Source organism: Ambystoma mexicanum, chromosome 2q (genome assembly GCF_040938575.1).
Source record: "Ambystoma mexicanum isolate Mex_15411 chromosome 2q, UKY_AmexF1_1, whole genome shotgun sequence".
NCBI classification, from domain to species: Eukaryota; Metazoa; Chordata; class Amphibia; order Caudata; family Ambystomatidae; genus Ambystoma; species Ambystoma mexicanum.
The window spans coordinates 1432367671-1432387598 of NC_090924.1; the positions used below are offsets into that span (position 1 = coordinate 1432367671).

At 45.0% G+C, this 19928-nt stretch overlaps 1 protein-coding gene across 1 annotated transcript in view; it reads right to left on the reverse strand.

Moving 5' to 3' along the window:
• Positions 1-19142: 19142 nt before the first annotated feature.
• Positions 19143-19928, reverse strand: part of LOC138568869 (brain acid soluble protein 1-like) — a 53849-nt gene continuing 53063 nt past the window's right edge. The window contains exon 3 of the mRNA XM_069646650.1: positions 19143-19251. Coding sequence (XP_069502751.1) covers positions 19143-19251 — 109 coding nt within the window. The remainder of the gene's footprint in view (positions 19252-19928) is intronic.

Consider the following 19928-nt stretch of genomic DNA (forward strand, 5'->3'; position numbering starts at 1 on the left):
AGGTTCTACAATCACATGTTAGCTCTCTGTGCCATTACAGGAGAGAACTATCCATATGAATGTCTGTCTGTTTCTGCCCACAGGCAGAGCTCAGCGGGGTGCTCAATACACCTGAAGAAGGCATTGGTTTTCACAGAGAGGACCATGAGCAAACCCTCAGGGAACAGCCTTTGGCTGAGAGTAGAAGTGAAGGTGATAGTGTTTTATAAGATGGAGAAGGGCCAGTCCAATGGATGCGAGATGATACAGCCTGGGACAAATTTGCAAATGATGATATTAAGAAGAAAAGAGGGGTGATCAATGGTGTTTACGGCAGCAGAGAGATCAAGGAGGATAACAATTGAGAAAAGTTTGGAACAGTGGTAGGGAAGTAGGACACGTGTGTGAGTGCTGTTTCTGTGAATTACCTACTGCAGAACCCAGATACTAGGGTGGGTCAAAGAGAGCTTTGGTCACCAGGTGGGTAGTAATGTGATGATTCTGGATTAGTCTGGCAGTAGGCCAATAGTCAAGAAGGAGGAATTGGACAATATTTTGCATGAAGCACAGAGGACCACAGATGCAAGAGCGGCGTAACATGTTGGAGAGGGGTAAGAGCATGTTAGGTTTCCTAGGTTCTTAATCGTCTGTAAGGAGAAGGGGTCCACAAGAGTACATGGTAGGCTACCATCCAGGTGGATGAGTGCCAGGTTGGAAGGAGTAGTGGGAGACAAGGTTTAGAAGAGAGGATGGTACAGAAGTAGGTGGTGATGGCAAGAAGGCAGGGAAGGAGGTAAGAGGGTAGACAGGCTGTCCATAATTGACTGAAAGGGGGGAGGAGATGGAGCATGGGTGAGGGGGGATGAGCATGTTGGTAGGACAGAGTGGGAATTGCAGGGAAGGGAGGGGTGAGAGGAGATGAGGTTAGTACAGAATGCATTATTTTCTGTATCTAAAGCAATTGAGAGGTCCAGGCAGGACTGGGAACAAGTATTGTGCCAACATTGCAGATGCAGTCATGTGGTCAGCTTTGCTCGAATTGAGGTATGATCCAGAGGTTGGTGTGTGGTCAAGAGGGGATGAAAGTGAGAGTAGGGTATTGGAACTTCTTAGGAGCATTAGGTGCCAAGTTAAAGGCCAGAAGGTTTGATCAATGGTATTTATATGGTGGTGACAGAAAAGCTAGGTGGAGAGCCCTTGAGTATGTTTGGAATTTGTGTTTACTAATAGCAGCAGTAGGAGGAAGGAGAGTTGAGTGAATGGGGAAAGAAAAGATAAGGAGGTGTAGTCGAGAGTAAAAGAGAAATGGAGAATGGATGAATCAAAAGCAAAGGTGCTGCTATGGTGCCATGCTACTTCATGTGTGATGCATTTTTCTTACATTACTCCAAAAAAGTACACCTGTGGGATGCAGGAAGTCACCTGTTCCTATGAGAGACATCACCTGACACATGACATGGAATTTGCAACACAAGAAACATTCCATTGAACTGCTTCAGTGAAAATATACTTTCAAGGCCCATGGATTTTGTGGGACAAACTTTAAATTGACAGCACTGTATGCTAATAGCCACTTTCCTAAAATGACCATAGTGGCCGAATAAAGGAATGACGAAGACTGGCACGAGTTCTTGGGGCAGGCTGATGTGGGCATTATGCAGGCGGCCTGGGCAATTGCCTGCCAGAAAACCCTAGTTTTAAATGAGTCTCTGTCTGGGCCACTAAGGTAACCCACACCTTCCCCAGGGGCGAACTATAAGCAACACTATCCAATAGGGGACTATCCAATAGAGTCCTGGCTGGGCACTTGGGGCGGAGTCTCAGCCACAACACTTGTGAGGACTCAGTGTCAACACAGGCAGCCATCCCATGAGATCAACGTTTCTTCAGACCAAGGCCCTGAGAAATAAAATTCTCAGAGACTCCTATCCCCATATCTTGAGCCCGACAGTGGAGTCCTTCCAGAATCAGGATATCTCGAGGAAGCATATCTGTGCTGTGGAAAGGTCTCCCACAGGCAGTATGCCTCAGGGTAACCAAAAGGTCTAGCTGTCTATTCTGGTTATAAATCAAGGGATGCCAAATAAAAACTTCCAAGGAATTTCGGAGGAGAGGACTATTTTATGCATAAGAAGTGGCTTTCAGACATCTTATTTGCAAGAAGCTGCTTTCCAGCTAGATCTCGGCATAAGGGACCTTGTGGGATCTTATGTGTTAGACATCTTATTCCCAAGAAGCTGCTTTCCAGCTATCTCTCCGCATAAGATATCAGCTGGTTCTTATGCATAAGACATCTTATTCGCAAGAAGGTGCTTTCCAGCTAGATGTCAGAATAAGGGACTTTGCTGGATCTCATGCATCAAACATTGTATGCATAACAAGCGGCTTTCTAGGTAGATGTCAGCATAAGATAGCTAGCTGGATCTTATGCATAAGCCTTCTTATTCATCAGAAGTTGCTTTCTAGTTAGATTTCCACATACACAACATTGCTGGATCTTGTGCATAAGACACCATATGCTTAAGAAGAAGCTTTACAGCTAGATGTTCACATAAGAGACCTAGCTGGATCTTACACATAAGATATATTTTATTTCAAGCTACTTTCCTGCTAGATGCCCACCTAAGAGACCTTACTAGATGTTATGCATAAGACATCTTATTTATAAGAAGCTGTTTACCGGCTAGATCTCAGCATAAGAAACCTAGCTGTATCTCATGCATAAGACATCTTATCCACAAGAAGCTGCTTTCCAGCTAAATGTTCACATAAGAGACCTAGCTGGATCTTATGCATAAGACATATTATTATTTTTTTTAAGCTGCTTTCCGGCTAGATCTCTGCATAAGGCGACTTTGCTGGGTCTTATACATAAGACACCTATTGCATAAGAAGTGACTTTCTAGTTATATGACTGCATTAGAGGCCTATACAGATCTTATGCATAAGACATATTATACACACGTAGCTGCTTTCCAACTAGATCCCCACATAGATCTTTCTGAATCCTACGCATAAGACATCTTGTTCATAAGAAGCTGCTTTCCAGATATATAGCTGCATAAAAGACCTAGCTATATCTTATGCATAAGACATCTTATTCCCAAGGAGCTGCTTTCCAGCTAGATCTCTGCATAGGAAACCTAGCTGAATCTTATGCACAAGACATCATATTCATAACAAGATGATTTCGGGCTAGGTGTCTGCATGAGATATTAAGCTGGATCCTATGAAAAAGGCATCTTATTAATAGTTTGATTTCTGCTTAAGGGACTTAGCAGGATCTCATGCATAAGACACCGCACTGATAAGAAGCTGCTTTCCAGATAGAGCTCAACATAAGGGACCTGGTTGGATCTTATGCATAAGACATCATTTTCATAAGAAGCTGCTTAACAGCTGGATCACTGCATAAGAAAATGTGCTTGTTTGTATGCATAAAATGTCATATTCATCAGAAGCTGCTTTCATAAGAGACTTAGCTGGATCTTCTGTAAATACATCTTATTCATAAGAAACTGCTTTCAAGCTATATCTCCATATAAGAGATGTAGAAGTCACAATTGGTTTGGGAATGTAGTCAAACGCGCAGAGGCAAACACATATATGGTTTTTAAAGATTGCAATCTCAAGACTGCAGTCACAAACTACAAATGTATCATTAGCATAAATATGGTTTAATCAGTTTCTGTATGGATGACACGTGTTTTGACCCAACTGGTCTTTTTCAAGGCCCAAGATCCAAAATAGATTGCAGAGAAGGCAATGGTGAAGTTTGGCTGCAGGTGAAAAAATAACGCATCAAGACATTGCCGGTGGGAATTATCTCTTTGTATATCTTTGTAATAGAGAACTGGGCCATTTTGTGGTTTGACTTCTTGAACCTTGTACCAAAACAAAAGATTGTTCTACTTTTTTCTAAGGGATCTACCCCTTTTTGCTTCTGGCCATCGCAACAGTTTTGTCACTGGATGAGATCTTCCTATGTGCAACAACTTTGAACCAAGATTATCGCTCCTAGTCTACTTTGATTTGCTATCCATACACTTGTGACTGTACCTTACCATTGATGTGCTATTTTTTCGCCTGCAACCAAACTTCACCATTGCCAAACCAATTGTGACTTCTACTTGAATTCGAGCCTTGGAAAGGTATTGGACATACCTGGATATCATGCATATGGCATCTTATGCTTAAGAAGCTGCTTTCCAGATAGACCTCAGCATAGGAGACCTAGCTGGATGCCATGCATAGGACACCTTATGCATAAGAAGCTGCTTTCCAGCTAGACCTCAGCATAAGGAATCCAGCTGATTATCATGCATATTTTGTCTAAGAAGCTGCTTTCCATCTAGATCTCTAGATCTGCATAAGGCCTCTTATGTATAAGATGCTGATTTCCAGATAAATCTCTGCATAGTGGACTTAGCTGGATATCATGCATAAGACATTGTATGCATAAGAAGCTGATTAACGACTGGATTTCTGCATCAGATATCTATCTGGATATCATGCATATGTCATCTTATGCCTATGAAGCCACTTTTCTAGCTAGATCTCAGCATAGGAGACCCAGCTGGACATCATGTATAAGGCATTCTAGATCTCAGGATAGGTGAGCTAGCTGGATATCATGTATACGGCATTGAATGCATAGGAAGCTAATTTCTGACTGGATCTCTGCAATGAGATCTATCTGGATATCATGCATAAGGCATATTATGCATGAGAAACAGCTTTCCAACCAGATCTATGCATAAGAGACCAAGCTGGATATCTTGAATTAGGCCACAAATGTATAAAATGCCGCTTTCTAGCTAGATCTCAGCATAGGAGACCTGGCTGGATATCATGCATGTGAGATTGTATGTCTAAGAAGCTGCTTTCCAGAAAGATCTCAACATGGGAGACCTATCTGGATATCATGCTTAGGGCTTATTATGCCCAAGAAGCTGCTTTACAGCTAGATCTCAGCATAGGAGACCTAGCTGGATGTCATGCATAAGGCACCATATGTATAAGAAGCTGATTTCCAACTAAATCTCAGCATAGGAGGCCTAGCTGGTTATCATGCATAAGGTATTTTATGCCTAATAATCTGCTTTCCAGCTGGATCTCTTCATACAAGACCTACATGGATACCATGTATAAAGCCTCTAATGTATAAGGTGCTGTTTACAGTTAGATCTCTGCATATGAGACCTTGTGATATATCATGAGTAAGGCATTTTATGCATAAGAAACTGGTTTCCACCTATATCTCAGCATACAAAACCTAGCTGGTTTTCATTCATAAGGCATCTTATGCCTAAGATTCTTCTTTCCAGCTAGATCTTTGCATACGATACCTAGGTGGATATCATGCATAGGGCTTCTAATGTATAAGGTGCTGCTTTCCAGCTAGATCTCTGCATAAGTGACCTAGCTGAATATCATGGATACAGCATATTATGTATAAGAATCTGCTTTCCGGCTAGATCTCAGCATAGGAGGCCTAGCTGGATATCATGTATAAGGCATCTTATGCATAAAAAGCTGCTACCCAGCTAGATCTCAGTATATGGGGCCTAGGTGGATTCATGCATAAGGCACAGTATGCATAAGACACTGATTTCTGACTGGATCTCTACATAAGCAATCTATCTGGACATCATGCATAAGGCATATTATGCATAAAAAGCAGCTTTCCAGCTAGATCTATGCATAAGAGACTAGGCTGGATATCATGCATGAGGATTGTTATATATAAGAAGCTGATTTCGAGCTAGATCACAGCATAGAAGACCTAGCTGGTTCTGGGGCATAAGGCAACTTATGCCTAAGAAGCTGCATTCAAGCTATATCTCTGCATTAGAGACCTAGCTAGATACCATGCATTAGGCCACTTATGTATAAGATGCTGCTTTCTAGCTAAATCTCAACATAGGAGACCTAGCTGGATATCATGCATATGGCATTGTATGCCTAAGAAGCTGCTTTCCAGGTAGATCGCAGCATATGAGAACTAGATGGATATCATGCATAAAGCATCTTATGCATAAGAGGCTGCTTTCCCGTGGGATATCATCATACGATACCTAGCTGGATATCATGCATAAGGCATCTTTTGCCTAAGAAGCTGCCTTTCATATAGACCTCATCATAGGAGACCTAGCTGAATATCATGCATATGGCATTGTATGCCTAAGAAGCTGCTTTCCAGGTAGATCTCAGCATGGGAGACCTAGCTGGATATCATGCAGAAGGCATCTTATGCATAAGAAGCTGCTTTCCTGCGGGATATCAGCATAGGATACCTAGCTGGATATTATGCACAAGGCATTTTATGCATAAGAATGTGATTTCCAACTATATCTCAGCATAAGAGGCCCAGCTGGTTCTCATGCATAAGGCATCTTATGCCTAAAATCTGCTTTCCAGCGAGATCTCTTCATAGGAGACCTGGGTGGATATCATATATAAGGCTTCTAATGTATATGGGGCTACTTTCCAGCTAGATCTATGCATGAGAGACCTAGATGGATATCATGAATAAGGCATTGTATGCATACAAAGCTGATTTCCAGCTATAGCTCATCATAGGAGACCTAGTTGGTTCTCATGCGTAAGGCATCTTATGCCTAAGAATCTGCTTTCGAGCTTTATATCTGCATACGAGACCTAGGTGGATATCATGTATAAGGCCTCTAATGTCTAAGGTGCTGCTTTCCCGCGGGATATCAGCATAGGATACATAGCTGGATATCATGCATAAGGCATCTTATGCCTAAGAAGCTGCATTCAAGCTATAGCTCTGCATTAGAGACCTAGCTGGATACCATGCATTAGGCCACTTATGTATAAGATGCTGCTGTCTAGCTAAATCTCAACATAGGAGACCTAGCTGGATATCATGCATATGGCATTGTATGCCTAAGAAGCTGCTTTCCAGGTCGATCTCAGCATAGGAGAACTAGATAGATATCATGCATAAGGCATCTTATGCATAAGAAGCTGCTTTCCCGCGGGATATCAGCATAGGATACCTAGCTGGATATCATGCATAAGGTATTTTATGCCTAAGAAGCTGCTTTTCAGATAGACCTCATCATAGGAGACCTAGCTGAATATCACACATACGGCATTGTATGCCTAAGAAGCTGCTTTCCAGGTAGATCTCAACATAGGAGACCTAGCTGGATATCATGCATAAGGCATTTTATGCATAAGAAGCTGCTTTCCCGCGGGATATCAGCATAGGATACCTAGCTGGATATCATGCATAAGGCATCTTATGCATAAGAAGGAGATTTCCAACTATATCCCAGCATAGGAGGCCCAGCTGGTTCTCATGCATAAGGCATCTTATGCCTAACAATCTGCTTTTCAGCGAGATCTCTTCATAGGAGACCAAGGTGGATATCATGTATAAGGCCTCTAATGTCTAAGGTGCTACTTCCCCGCGGGATATCAGCATAGGATACCTAGCTGGATATCATGCATAAGGCATCTTATGCCTAAGAAGCTGCATTCAAGCTATATCTCTGCATTAGAGACCTAACTGGATGAGATGCATTAGGCCACTTATGTATAAGATGCTGCTTTCTAGATAAATCTCAACATAGGAGACCTAGCTGGATATCATGTATATGGCATTGTATGCCTAAGAAGCTGCTTTCCAGCTATATCTCAGCATACGAGCCCTAGCTGGATATCAGGCACAAGGCATCTTATGCATGAAAAGCTTATTTCCAGCTAAATCTCAGCATAGGAGACCTAGCTGGTTCTCGGGAATAAGGCATCTACAGCCTAAGAATCTGCTTTCCAGCTAGATCTCTGCATACGAGAGCTAGCTAGACATCATGCATACAGTATCTTATGCAGAATAAGCTGATTTCCTGCTACATCTCAAGATAGAGGCCCTAGCTGGTTGTCGTGCATAAGACAGGCATCTTATGCCTAAGAAACTACTACTCAGATAGATCCCTACATTGGAGGATATGAATTAACAACGGTTTCCATAAACCCTGTCCTTACCCACGAATAGACTGTTTTTGGAATGCTTTCTATTGTAAATGATGGATTATGGCTTTGAAATCATTTGCCCGTTTTCTCTTTTTCTCCTGTGCACCGTGTGCCCACAGTGGTTGCCATGTACTATGCATTGCAGGGGTGGCCCGGTGCTTATTGCAGTCACATTTGTCAGTTACCGTCACTAGTCTGGTGCCGTCATGTTGTAATGTTTTTAAAGTGTGCGTAATAAAGGTGGTGTGTGAGCAGAATACGGTCAAGGATTTGACAAATGTATGCTACGGGCACAGTGTGTTTCCAAGCTGCCAGGCAGCCGCCTGTGGGCAACCTCACACTGCACGGGAAAGGCAGGCATTCGATTGCACCGCCTTAGAATGGCGTGGACATTGTGAGCAAGTCTCCACACATTACACTGACACGTGTTTATTCCAGCATGACAATGTGTGCACGAGTGGGTAGCTCTGCTGGTCCAGTCAGTGATGTAGGAGGCTAAAGGGCCGGGGAGCGACATCCCCGTGAAGAGTTAATGGCAGGTGAAAGCATCTCCTGTGAATAGTTTATAAAAACAGGGATGGCTCCTAACCCAATGCTTCTGTCCTACTGTGCATGACAACACACACACGAGGGCTACTGTACACGGCATCACACACACCAGGACTACTGTACATGGCATCCCACACACACACCAGGGCTACTGTACATGGCATCACACACACCAGGACTACTGTGCATGACAACACGCACACGAGGGCTACTGTACACGGCATCACACACACCAGGACTACTGTACATGGCATCCCACACACACCAGGGCTACTGTACATGGCATCACACACACCAGGACTACTGTGCATGACAACACGCACACGAGGGCTACTGTACATGGCATCCCACACACAAAAACACACACCAGGGCTACTGTACATGGCATCACACATACCAGGACTACTGTGCATGACAACACACACACGAGGGCTACTGTACATGGCATCACACACACCAGGACTGCTGTGAATGGCATCACACACACTAGGGCTACTGTACACGGTATCACACACCCCAGGGCTACTGTACATGACATCATACACACCAGGACTACTGTACATGGCATCCCACACACACCAGGGCTACTGTACATGGCAGCACACACACCAGGACTACTTTGCATGGCATCACACACACTAGGGCTACTGTGCATGGCATCACACACACCAGGGCTACTGTACATGGCATTACACACACCAGGTCTACTGCACATGACATCACACACACCAGGGCTACTGTAGATGGCATCCCCACCCCACACACACACACACACCAGGCTACTGTACCTGGCATCACACACACCAGGACTACTGTGCATGACAACACACACACACGAGGGCTACTGTACATGACACCCCCCCCCACACACACACACAAACACACCATGGCTACTGTACATGGCATCACACACACCAGGACTACTGTGCATGACAACACACATGCTAGGGCTGCTCTGCATGGCATCACACACACCAGGGCTACTGTACATGACATCACACACACCAGGGCTACTGTGCATGACATCAAACACACACACGGGCTACTGTACATGGCATAACACACACCAGGACTACTGTGCATGGCATCACACACACTAGGGCTACTGTGCATGGCATCACACACACCAGGGCTACTCTACATGACATCAAAAACACCAGGGCTACTGTACATGGCATTACACACACCAGGGCTACTGTACATGGCATCACACATACCAAGACTACTGTGCATGACATCACACACACCATGGGTACTGTACATGACATCACACACAACAGGACTACTGTACATGGCATCACACACACCAGGGCTACTGTGTATGACATCGCACACACCAGGCCTACTGTACATGGCATCACTCACACGAGGACTACTGTACATACACACACATGGGGGGGGCTGGCGAACAAGGGCGGCTTAACTGTAACAGCCCTAATTTGAGCCGCACTAACTTTTAGAACTTTTCCAGAGATCCATCCAGAAAAGTTTGAGTTCACTCATGGTGAAAAGAATGAGGGCAAATGCCATCCGCCCCAGGACCTTACAACAGGCCCCACATCACCCGTGCGATGGAAATAGTAAGAAGTGGTGAAAAGGTGAAACATGTTCTGAAGTGCTGGGTGTTGGGGGCGGGAGTTCATGGTTAGCAGTCTGGGATGGAGCCGTACTGGTTCCAATACACAAACGTCACTTACACATGTTTGCAGATCACTGAACATGTGGATCGGTGACCCGTGTAATTGTACAGGTCTTTTTTCGGGGAGTTGGCACCCTCCCAACACCCACATCGTATGGTATCAGGCCACCAAGACCTGTGGAGCGAGGGCTAGATGGTCTCCATTAATACTGTGAACTTCATTCAAAATGTGTTTTTACTTCCAATCTGAACCATTCGAGTGGTGCGCTCGATATACGTGTTCATAGCATGCATACTCACATGTATGTGATATTGCTTACATGCCTGTTTTATTTTTATTTGGTTACAGACATTCCACACATCGAATTCAGTTTCATTAATTACTCTCAGAGTTCCATACTTCGTTAGTTGCTCTCAGAACTTCTTACAGTGCTTGTTATCACTCCTCCGCTGCTCTCAGGGTACCATACATCTGTAATCAACTTCTTACAGTGCTTGTTAGCACTCCTCCGCTGCTCTCAGGGTACCATGCATCTGTAATCAACTTCTTACAGTGCTTGTTATCACTCCTCATTTGCTCTCAGGGTACCATGCATCTGTAATCAACTTCGTACAGTGCTTGTTATCACTCCTCCGCTGCTCTCAGGGTACCATGCATCTGTAATCAACTTCTTACAGTGCTTGTTATCACTCCTCAGTTGCTCTCAGGGTACCATACATCTGTAATCAACTTCTTACAGTGCTTGTTATCACTCCTCAGTTGCTCTCAGGGTACCATACATCTGTAATGAACTTCTTACAGTGCTTGTTATCACTCCTCAGTTGCTCCCAGGGTACCATACATCTGTAATTAACTTCTTACAGTGCTTTCTTTCTCCCCTCTTTTTGAGTCATCAATTGTATTAGTTTCCTCTCAAAGTCTTAGGTTCAGGTTCTAGTACCACCCGTCAATTGTATTTACATTGATTTGTCTCATATCGTTTCCTCTCTGGTTTCCTCTCGACGCGTGTTTCTCCACGGATTCATCTCCATGGTTCCTCAGGAGAGAAACCTGATCCATGTGTTACTGATTCTTATACTTTCTTCCATCAGCTTATTGCTGTAGCTCTTAACAGTTTATTTCTCCTTGTTAACAGGTTGTTTCCTTGCAGGTTTTTCTTGTATGCGATTGTCCTCGGCGTCCTTCCAACGCTGTATTCTAAAATTGAGTAAGATCACACAGCGGTTAGTGAGCCAGGATTCAGAGATTATGCAGCAAAGGTGGTCAACTAGCTGCACACAACTTGTAAAATGCCCCTGATTATGAGGACTGAGGTTACTCATCTTGCACGTTTGTTAAAGAGTGAATTAAGGAGCAGCTTTAGAAGAAACTAAATAAAGAGAAAGATGGGAAGAAGAAGCCGGTGAAGGGATAAGAACACACAGAACAGTGAGGTGGACTCCTCTCCAATGTATTCAACCTTTCACTTAAGATACAATGAGAAGAAGCAGTAAACAATTGCCCAAGATGCAGAATACATAGGGCATATATGTACACATGTTATCAAATGAGCCCCTATTGAGCAACTATTGGGGCGAAATTCAAAAGAAAATAGGAAAGTCCATTAAAAATGATTTCCCTTTGTATGAGATCTGGAACAGCGAGCTTCCCACCAGTAGATGAAGAACTTGTATTCTCTCTAATAGCAGGGGCAGAATATTAATTATGCAGCAGTGGAAAGACCCCCCAATCCCAAATATAAAAGAATTGATGAAAATAAAGGCACTTTCTATCGCAACCTTTGGGGAGACAATCAGAGGAAACAAGGAACATAACTCGATAGTCACTAGCACAGCTCCGGTCAGATAGCACAGCGAGTAGAGTGCTCGCTTTGACATCCGTGCAGAGCTAAATGTGGGTAATAATAAGCAGCGCTCACATGCCTGGGGGTTCGTAGCGCTATATAAATGCTACATTATTATTATTAGAATGTGGCAAAGTCCGGATTCACAAACATGTTAACATGGGAAAGTCCCACTGAAAACGCTTTTGTAAATCAGGTCCAACGAGTCTCAGACTGAAAGGTTGGAAGTTTTTGTCTTTGCTAAGAAATTAACTTGATGCGCGAAGAAAACGACTATGAACTCTGAGCACTGAATAGGTACCGAGAAACTAATACACATTAGCGCCGATCCACAACTTGCAGCAATTGAGAATTCATACAATTGAGTTTAAATTGACACTGTGAAGATGGAAATAAAGTATGTTTTGTTTATTGGTGTATACCATATATAATAGAGAAAAGTGTATTATGACAGAAAAAAAGCACACAAAGACGTCAGGGTATAGCTAGAATCCATCTGTTCCCCTTTTGGGTGATCGTGGCCCATAGCTTGACTTAAGGGGAAACATGTCGGCTGTTATCCCTTCACGCTGCCAGCGCCCGACTTCCACAGTGCTGCCACCTCCAACTGAAGATTTGCTGATATTATGGGATGTATGAACTTCTCCTGTATTTCACAAGTTGTTAGACATGACTCAGCTATACAGTATTGACTCACATGTCATGACCAGACTGGTCCATGCCCGTTGACATGTGGGTCAATACCGTGTAGCTGAGTCGGGTCTAAGAACTTGTGAAATACAGGAGAAGGAGGTAGTCTGTGATTCTTATATATTATGTTGTACTTACGCTCTTATATCATAGATCTCCTCGATAACAAACAATTCTGGGTGCGTCCTGTTGGATACAGGGATGTATGAAATGCCATCTAATCCACCCCCTCAGGGAGAAATAACATCCCATTCCCTCCAGCTGGCAACAGTCATGTCATCAAAGCATAAACAAGCTCCCACACATCCACATCACCACAATAAGGGAGCAGGCCAGGGTGCACAGAAAAAATAACTTTAGTTATTCCATTCGGACGGTAGAAGGTCCGCAGACATTCTCAATTACTACCTGTTAACCCAGGTGTATAAACTAAACACATTACCTTGTCATAGTCATTAAAAACAAATATTCACAAGGTGCCATTGGTTGTTGGGATAAAAGCACATATATTGTCCTATACATTACTTCTTCTAATTGGATAAACATTATCAGTGCGTCTGACGAGCGCCCCTCCTACTATGCAAAACGTCATGTCCCGGGCATCATCGGACCGTGCTCTAATTGGTTGGCAGCACAACATGCTGACATTGTTGCAATACTGGTGCCTGTCACTGATGTAGCTTTGTGTGTTGCATGCATCCACAACAGTCCAATTACCTTTTGGAGGGAAAGGAGAGATCGAAACGTTGCCTTGGCCAAAGAACTATCAAACTGACTCCCATATCATCTTTCCACGTCAGGTCCCAATCTCCCAGACATTTTGCCCAACCTTGAATAGCTCGTTCTGTTCTCCCTTCTGATACACGCTGTCGCATGCAAGTGTTTCATCGAATTGCGTCAAGATCTGCACAGTTCATTCATTGCAATGTGAGGCCAGTGCATGAGACCGTTTCCTTCAATGTATTCAACCTGCTAATGTTTTCTTTGTGCACGCGTTGAACTGCTTTCACCATTGGAGGCGTTGTGGGTGTACCTTGCTATTGTGCTATTGGCAACATTACTACGGGCACCTGACAATTCTTACTTTGGTTATATCTGTCTGCTAGCAACAAAACAAACGTAATTATTGCTAATCTAAGTTGGAACCATGAGAAAGGCCTATTTGCGCCATTTCAGCTATCCCCCCTCTACTCTCAGCCTCGGCACGTTGCATCATCTGGACCCACCATGAACCAAGGAAAAATCCCTCTCAAGCTATTTAAACCGCAAGGCTGTGCTTCCTTAACCATGTGCTGTGCAGGGCCTTGCAAAGAGAGAAATGTCACTTCTCTTGCCATTTATAATGCTGCTTTACATATATACCCTACCACACTGTGCATACCACCGTTTACTACATTCCCTCTCTGTGTATTCAGCAACCTAACCCTCCCTATAATGTGACAAACTAGCTCCCTACAGCGTGGCAAAACTAACACTATACTGCTTGTGTAGCATTCTACATGGCGGTGGCATAGACAACGTGGCACCTTATTCTAGTTTTTCTTATTCTATATGTTCACTCTCATTTGGGAACCGTTGGGGGCGTGACCTTGTGCATCAATGGTTTCATCTCCACCATCACAGATGCAGAATAGCTGGACAGTGCTTACAGTCAATACTGATTGTTCCTAGTTAAAACGGAGAGTCGTTACTTAAGCAATAACACCCCATCCGACGGGCTGGAACAGGATGTAATGGCCCGTGCCCAAGTTAAAGATCTGAGCACAGTGACAGCCTTATCGATGGGCCCCGGCGATGTTACCACCCAATCCGGCTTGCACCATGCGTTTCCAATCCTGAAACCTGGGGTGCTGACAGCAGTGTATTCTGTATAAATGAACAGGACATGCTCACAACGTCCTGTTCATTCATACCAAAAATGTACCCAAGATGGCCACCGTGGAGCTGTAAAATGGGGCACCTTGCGGACCTCTCTCCATTTCCATGGAGCGGTGGTGGCAGTTACGCCGCCGCCTAAACAATAAGGTGAGCGGGGTAGGAGGTGGTGTGGGAAGGGAACAGGGACAGGAGGTAAGAAGAGGGTAGGGCGATGATAGCGGGGGCCGGGGGAGTAGCCATCAGGTTGTTTGGAATACAGGCTTGGATAGTGGGATTCAGCCTGCGATCCAAGCATCCTGATTGACTGGCTTCCATGCCCCAGGTGCTAATTTATTAACAAACACAGAGTGGAGTATTATGCATCCTTTTTTCTTTTAATCTTCCTATTAGTAAGACTACAAATAAAAAACTACTGCTCAAATATTACATCTCCACAAATGATTGTCTGCCTCGTGGTTTTAATAATTGGGTCCCCACAAAATGTCTTTCCTTGCTGCTCCTAAAGGGATAAATACTTGCGTATTGTCCGATTAGGCATGCTAGGAGCCACAGTGTTTGCGGAGTATAGGCTGCAAATTATTCTATATGTTAATGTTAAGGGGTTTTGTACCGAGCACTATTGCCATTTGTGTGTATTTATTATCAGCACCTGGGGTGGGGGATCCAACCAATCAGGTTGCTTGGATTCCTCTCTACCACACTCATCTTGGCAGAGGCAGCAACTTCTGCTCCACCTCACGAGCCGCCAATGAAATAGAAGAGGGCCCTGTCTAGCAGCTCCACAGTGGCCGTCTTAGGTAAGTGCTTTGTATGAATGAACAGGACGCAGTGAGCACGTCCCAGACATTCATACTAAATACATTGCTGTCAGCACCCCATGCTTCCACCCCCCAACCCAATCAAGTGCACCAGATTGGGTGTTATTGCTGAATAATTACACACCAATTTAAAAGTGTTCTTTTCGTAATGAAATTCAATGTCCATGTTTTGAACAGTTGCCCTTTCAATTTGGAAAACTACCATCGAAGCGAGAAGAGTATTATACGTGCAGAGCTCCCCAGTCAGGCGTTCTGAAGCTCTTTCCTGTGACAGGAGCGCATAACAGAGACGGGGCTCTACTGACCCCTGCTGTCTTCTAGTCTTATCGCCTCTCTGTTTAATTCTTTTATCTGTGCACGTGCACTCTGCCATTCAGTGAGTGAAGGCAGCTTAATGCGTTTGGGGGCGTGGGCAGGGGGGTATGCAGTCCTAGCATACTGTGTGTTTACAGAAGAAGGCTTTTAAGACTTTGATCAGTTCTGGATGAGGGGATGACTGTCCCCCATTAAACCAACAAGCTCAACTAGACCCAGCGCCTTTGTCTATTGCCAGTATAAACATTATTTGGCATCCATACAAGTATGCCCCATTCGAGTCAGGAGATTATAGCTCAGTCCTGGTTGCATTCTGGGACTTGTAGTTTTTATATATCATGTACCGAACGTAGCAATAGGCCTGCTTTCATCATCAAGTGGGGTGTGGAGATAACACTTAAAGTGGGCAGTCGTGCTCCTACCTCTGGGCCAGGCCGATGTGCAGGTTCTATGTTAAAATCTAGAAAAATAACCCCGGCTCAAAAAATGAAGCGGTAAAAATGAAGAGGTATCAATAACTATGTTTTCTATTGAAAATTAGGTAAACGGTAATTATAAATTAATTTTTATGGAAGAAAGTACAAAAACGAACACGTTATTTTACTTATGTTCCCAAAAAAGCAACTGCTCTGCTAAAATATGTATTTCTTTTAAAATTGTGTTTTTGATTTCGTATACTAGTATCAGGGCAACTCCGAAATACCACCTCCAGCTAAACCCTTCCCCATGTTATTGGCACTTACCTGGCTCCAGCATTAAACGCCTATGCAGGGCCCTTCAGGAGTTAGCCGGTAAAGGCCTGGGTTCCTTCAGAAATGGTTGAAAGTCTGTGTACCAGGCCCCCAGCTCTAATCAGTCCCCCTGAGCCCTCACTCCACAAAAAGAAGAAGGGGTGGGTGGCAGATCTTCCTGAAGCAATCATGCCAGGCTGCAGGTCGGTGCTGATTATGCCAGGCTGCAGGTCGGTGCTGATTATACCAGGCTGCATGTCGGTGCTGATTATGCCAGGCTGCATGTCGGTGCTGATTATGCCAGGCTGCAGGTCGGTGCTGATCATACCAGGCTGCATGTCGGTGCTGATTATGCCAGGCTGCAGGTCGGTGCTGATTATGCCAGGCTGCAGGTCGGTGCTGATCATGCCAGGCTGCATGTCGGTGCTGATCATGCCAGGCTGCAGGTCAGTGCTGATCATGCCAGGCTGCAGGTCGGTGTTGATCATGCCAGGCTGTATGTCGGTGCTGATCATGCCAGGCTGCAGATCAGTGCTGATTATGCCAGGCTGCAGGTCAGTGCTCATTATACCAGGCTGCAGGTCGGTGCTGATTTTGCCAGGCTGCAGGTCAGTGCTGATTATGCCAGGCTGCAGGTCAGTGCTCATTATACCAGGCTGCAGGTCGGTGCTCATTATACCAGGCTGCAAGCCGGTGCTGATTATGCCAGCTGCAGGTCAGTGCTGATTATGCCAGGCTGCAGGTCGGTGTTGATCATGCCAGGCTGCATGTCGGTGCTGATCATGCCAGGCTGCAGATCAGTGCTGATTATGCCAGGCTGCAGGTCAGTGCTCATTATACCAGGCTGCAGGTCGGTGCTGATTTTGCCAGGCTGCAGGTCAGTGCTGATTATGCCAGGCTGCAGGTCAGTGCTCATTATACCAGGCTGCAGGTCGGTGCTAATTATGCCAGGCTGCATGTCGGTGCTGATTATGCCAGGCTGCAGGTCAGTGCTGATTATGCCAGGCTGCAGGTCGGTGCTGATCATGCCAGGCTGCAGGTCAGTGCTGATCATGCCAGGCTGCATGTCGGTGCTGATCATGCCAGGCTGCAGGTCGGTGCTGATCATGCCAGGCTGCAGGTCGGTGCTGATTATACCAGGCTGCAGGTCGGTGCTAATCATGCCAGGCTGCAGGTCGGTGCTGATTATACCAGGCTGCAGGTCGGTGCTGATCATGCCAGGCTGCAGGTCGGTGCTGATTATGCCAGGCTGCAGGTCGGTGCTGATCCTGCCAGGCTGCAGGTCAGTGCTGATTATGCCAGGCTGCAGGTCGGTGCTGATTATGCCAGGCTGCATGTCGGTGCTGATTATGCCAGGCTGCAGGTCGGTGCTGATCATGCCAGGCTGCAGATCGGTGCTGATTACCTTAAGTTCTGCAAACTGCTTAAGATTGCTTTGGTTCCCCACACAGAGGTAGCCACTCACAGCCTATCTAGCCCTCAGAGACATGGTTATGGATGGGAGGGGGCTATAGCCTCGGGTCTTTTGGTTGTAGGCCAGGATAGAAGCTCAGGGGCTTCAACAGAACAGCCAGCGAGCCCCGAGTCCTGACAGTCCAGACATTAGCGTAGCCCCAGATCTTTTCCAGACCTAACAACACCCCTGCTATCTCTTCCAGCGCCAAGAGGCCTTCTCACAGCAAATAGCACTTTACAATCTGCTCGCCTGCATGCATACCTTCCTAGGCCTATTAGATGTCGCAGTGGCATTTGGGCACTGGTCTCTAGCTCTGGCCCTTTTTCGTGAGGTGGTTTCGTGCTTTTTTCTCTGATACTTAAAAGGTGAGAGGTCACGGGCCATCTTCTTTGCTGTGGTCCACTCTCGCCTGTGGTGATCCTCAGCACCCTCCGCCTTTACCTTTCTTGCTTATCCTCTCTGCATCCCATGTTTCGACTGATGTAAAGCTCGAGGGGTTTTTACTAATCCAGTGCCAATAGCATTCACCTGTGCATGCATATTTCTAAATACAAAAGCCGACATGCTAGGAAACTTATCGTCGGCCAAAGAACATGGATGGCCTTCAGCTGGTTACAATTAAATGGAAAGCAAAGGGTGACTAGCGGTCACTTTACTCTCCTAGCTCTCCCCGCTTCCCTCGCCTGGCTCTGAACTTGTGTTAAAAGTCATGTGGAAAGAAAACCTTCTCTCCGCCAGTTTTCAGCACCACCATTCTGAGGTGGCTGGAAGTGTTGGAGAGGAAATGTTGTGCTTTCTTCCAACAAAAGCTGCTAAAATCTCTTGCTGTGGGAGAAAAATGTGCCTCAGCGGCAGTGCAAGCATTTCTGTAAAGACTGCAACATTTCTAATTTGCAAAAGTGTCCTTAAACTGCCAGCAATTTTAAAAAAAAGTGGTGCTGCAGTCTGGGACCTGCTTTTTTTAGACAGGGGAAAAGGGTGCAGTTATGGAGAGATGTTGTAGTTTATCTTCATATTCTATGAGCAACACCAGTGCTTTTGAAAGGAGAATCCGCTTTGCAGTGCCTGCCCTGCATACGTCTTGGTTGCTAGGGCTGTTGTCAAGCAGTAAATCAGGCACATGCAAATGTCATGGGTGCCAGATTATTACTTTAACAAAATATGGTGCTTTTAAGGAAAGTGCTTCTCCTCCATGGAAGAACACTTTCCTATGTTTGCAGGCATCTCAGAATCAGGGCCCTAATCGTAGCTGTTGGTTGGATTTGGAGCAATCAATTGCGCTACAAGTAAGATCAGCAAATCTCCCAGTCTTTGCTGAATCATGATGCGTCTGAATATTTGTCCTTTTCTGCAGCAATGAAATAAACATAGAGAAGTAGAAGTTTTGGCTATATTCCGGCTATGGAAAGGGATTTGTCTTTACGCCAAACTTCTGGAAAAATGCCTAAAAATGGCAGACAGTGCAAAACTATGGCCTGCCTTACACACACAACCACTCCAGAATGGGTCTTACTACTTCCACTCGGTCCTATTGCCCTCGAGCACCAACAAAGATGGGATTAATTTCTATGTTTTAGCAATAGATGCCTGCTTGGCACATGACCAACATTTCTTTGCAAAAACAAAGAGGTGATGGCTGGAAGGTTTAGAATTAATCTTAACCTCTGGAAATTCCCCTGGGCAACCATCCAGACCGTCGATCTTCGCCTGCCAAGCCATCAATGAAACGCCAAAGTCTATATGCTAACCGTGCTTGGTCCCACCTCCATAGGGACAGTTCAGCCCGAACTGCTATGTCGCATCCTTTCTGCACGAGACTACAGGTATCCAAAAACATGTTTCAGCCTAATTGGGTGTCATCAGTGAGGAGTAGGTTGGGTCGCTAGGCCCAGCAGACACTGGACCCATGCCTGGGCATATCCGTCCTACTGAGGGTGACAAAGCAAAAACAAAAAGGTAATAGCTAGAGGGTTTAGAATTAATCTTAAACCTCTGGAAATTGCTTTGGTCAACTCTTCAGACCAC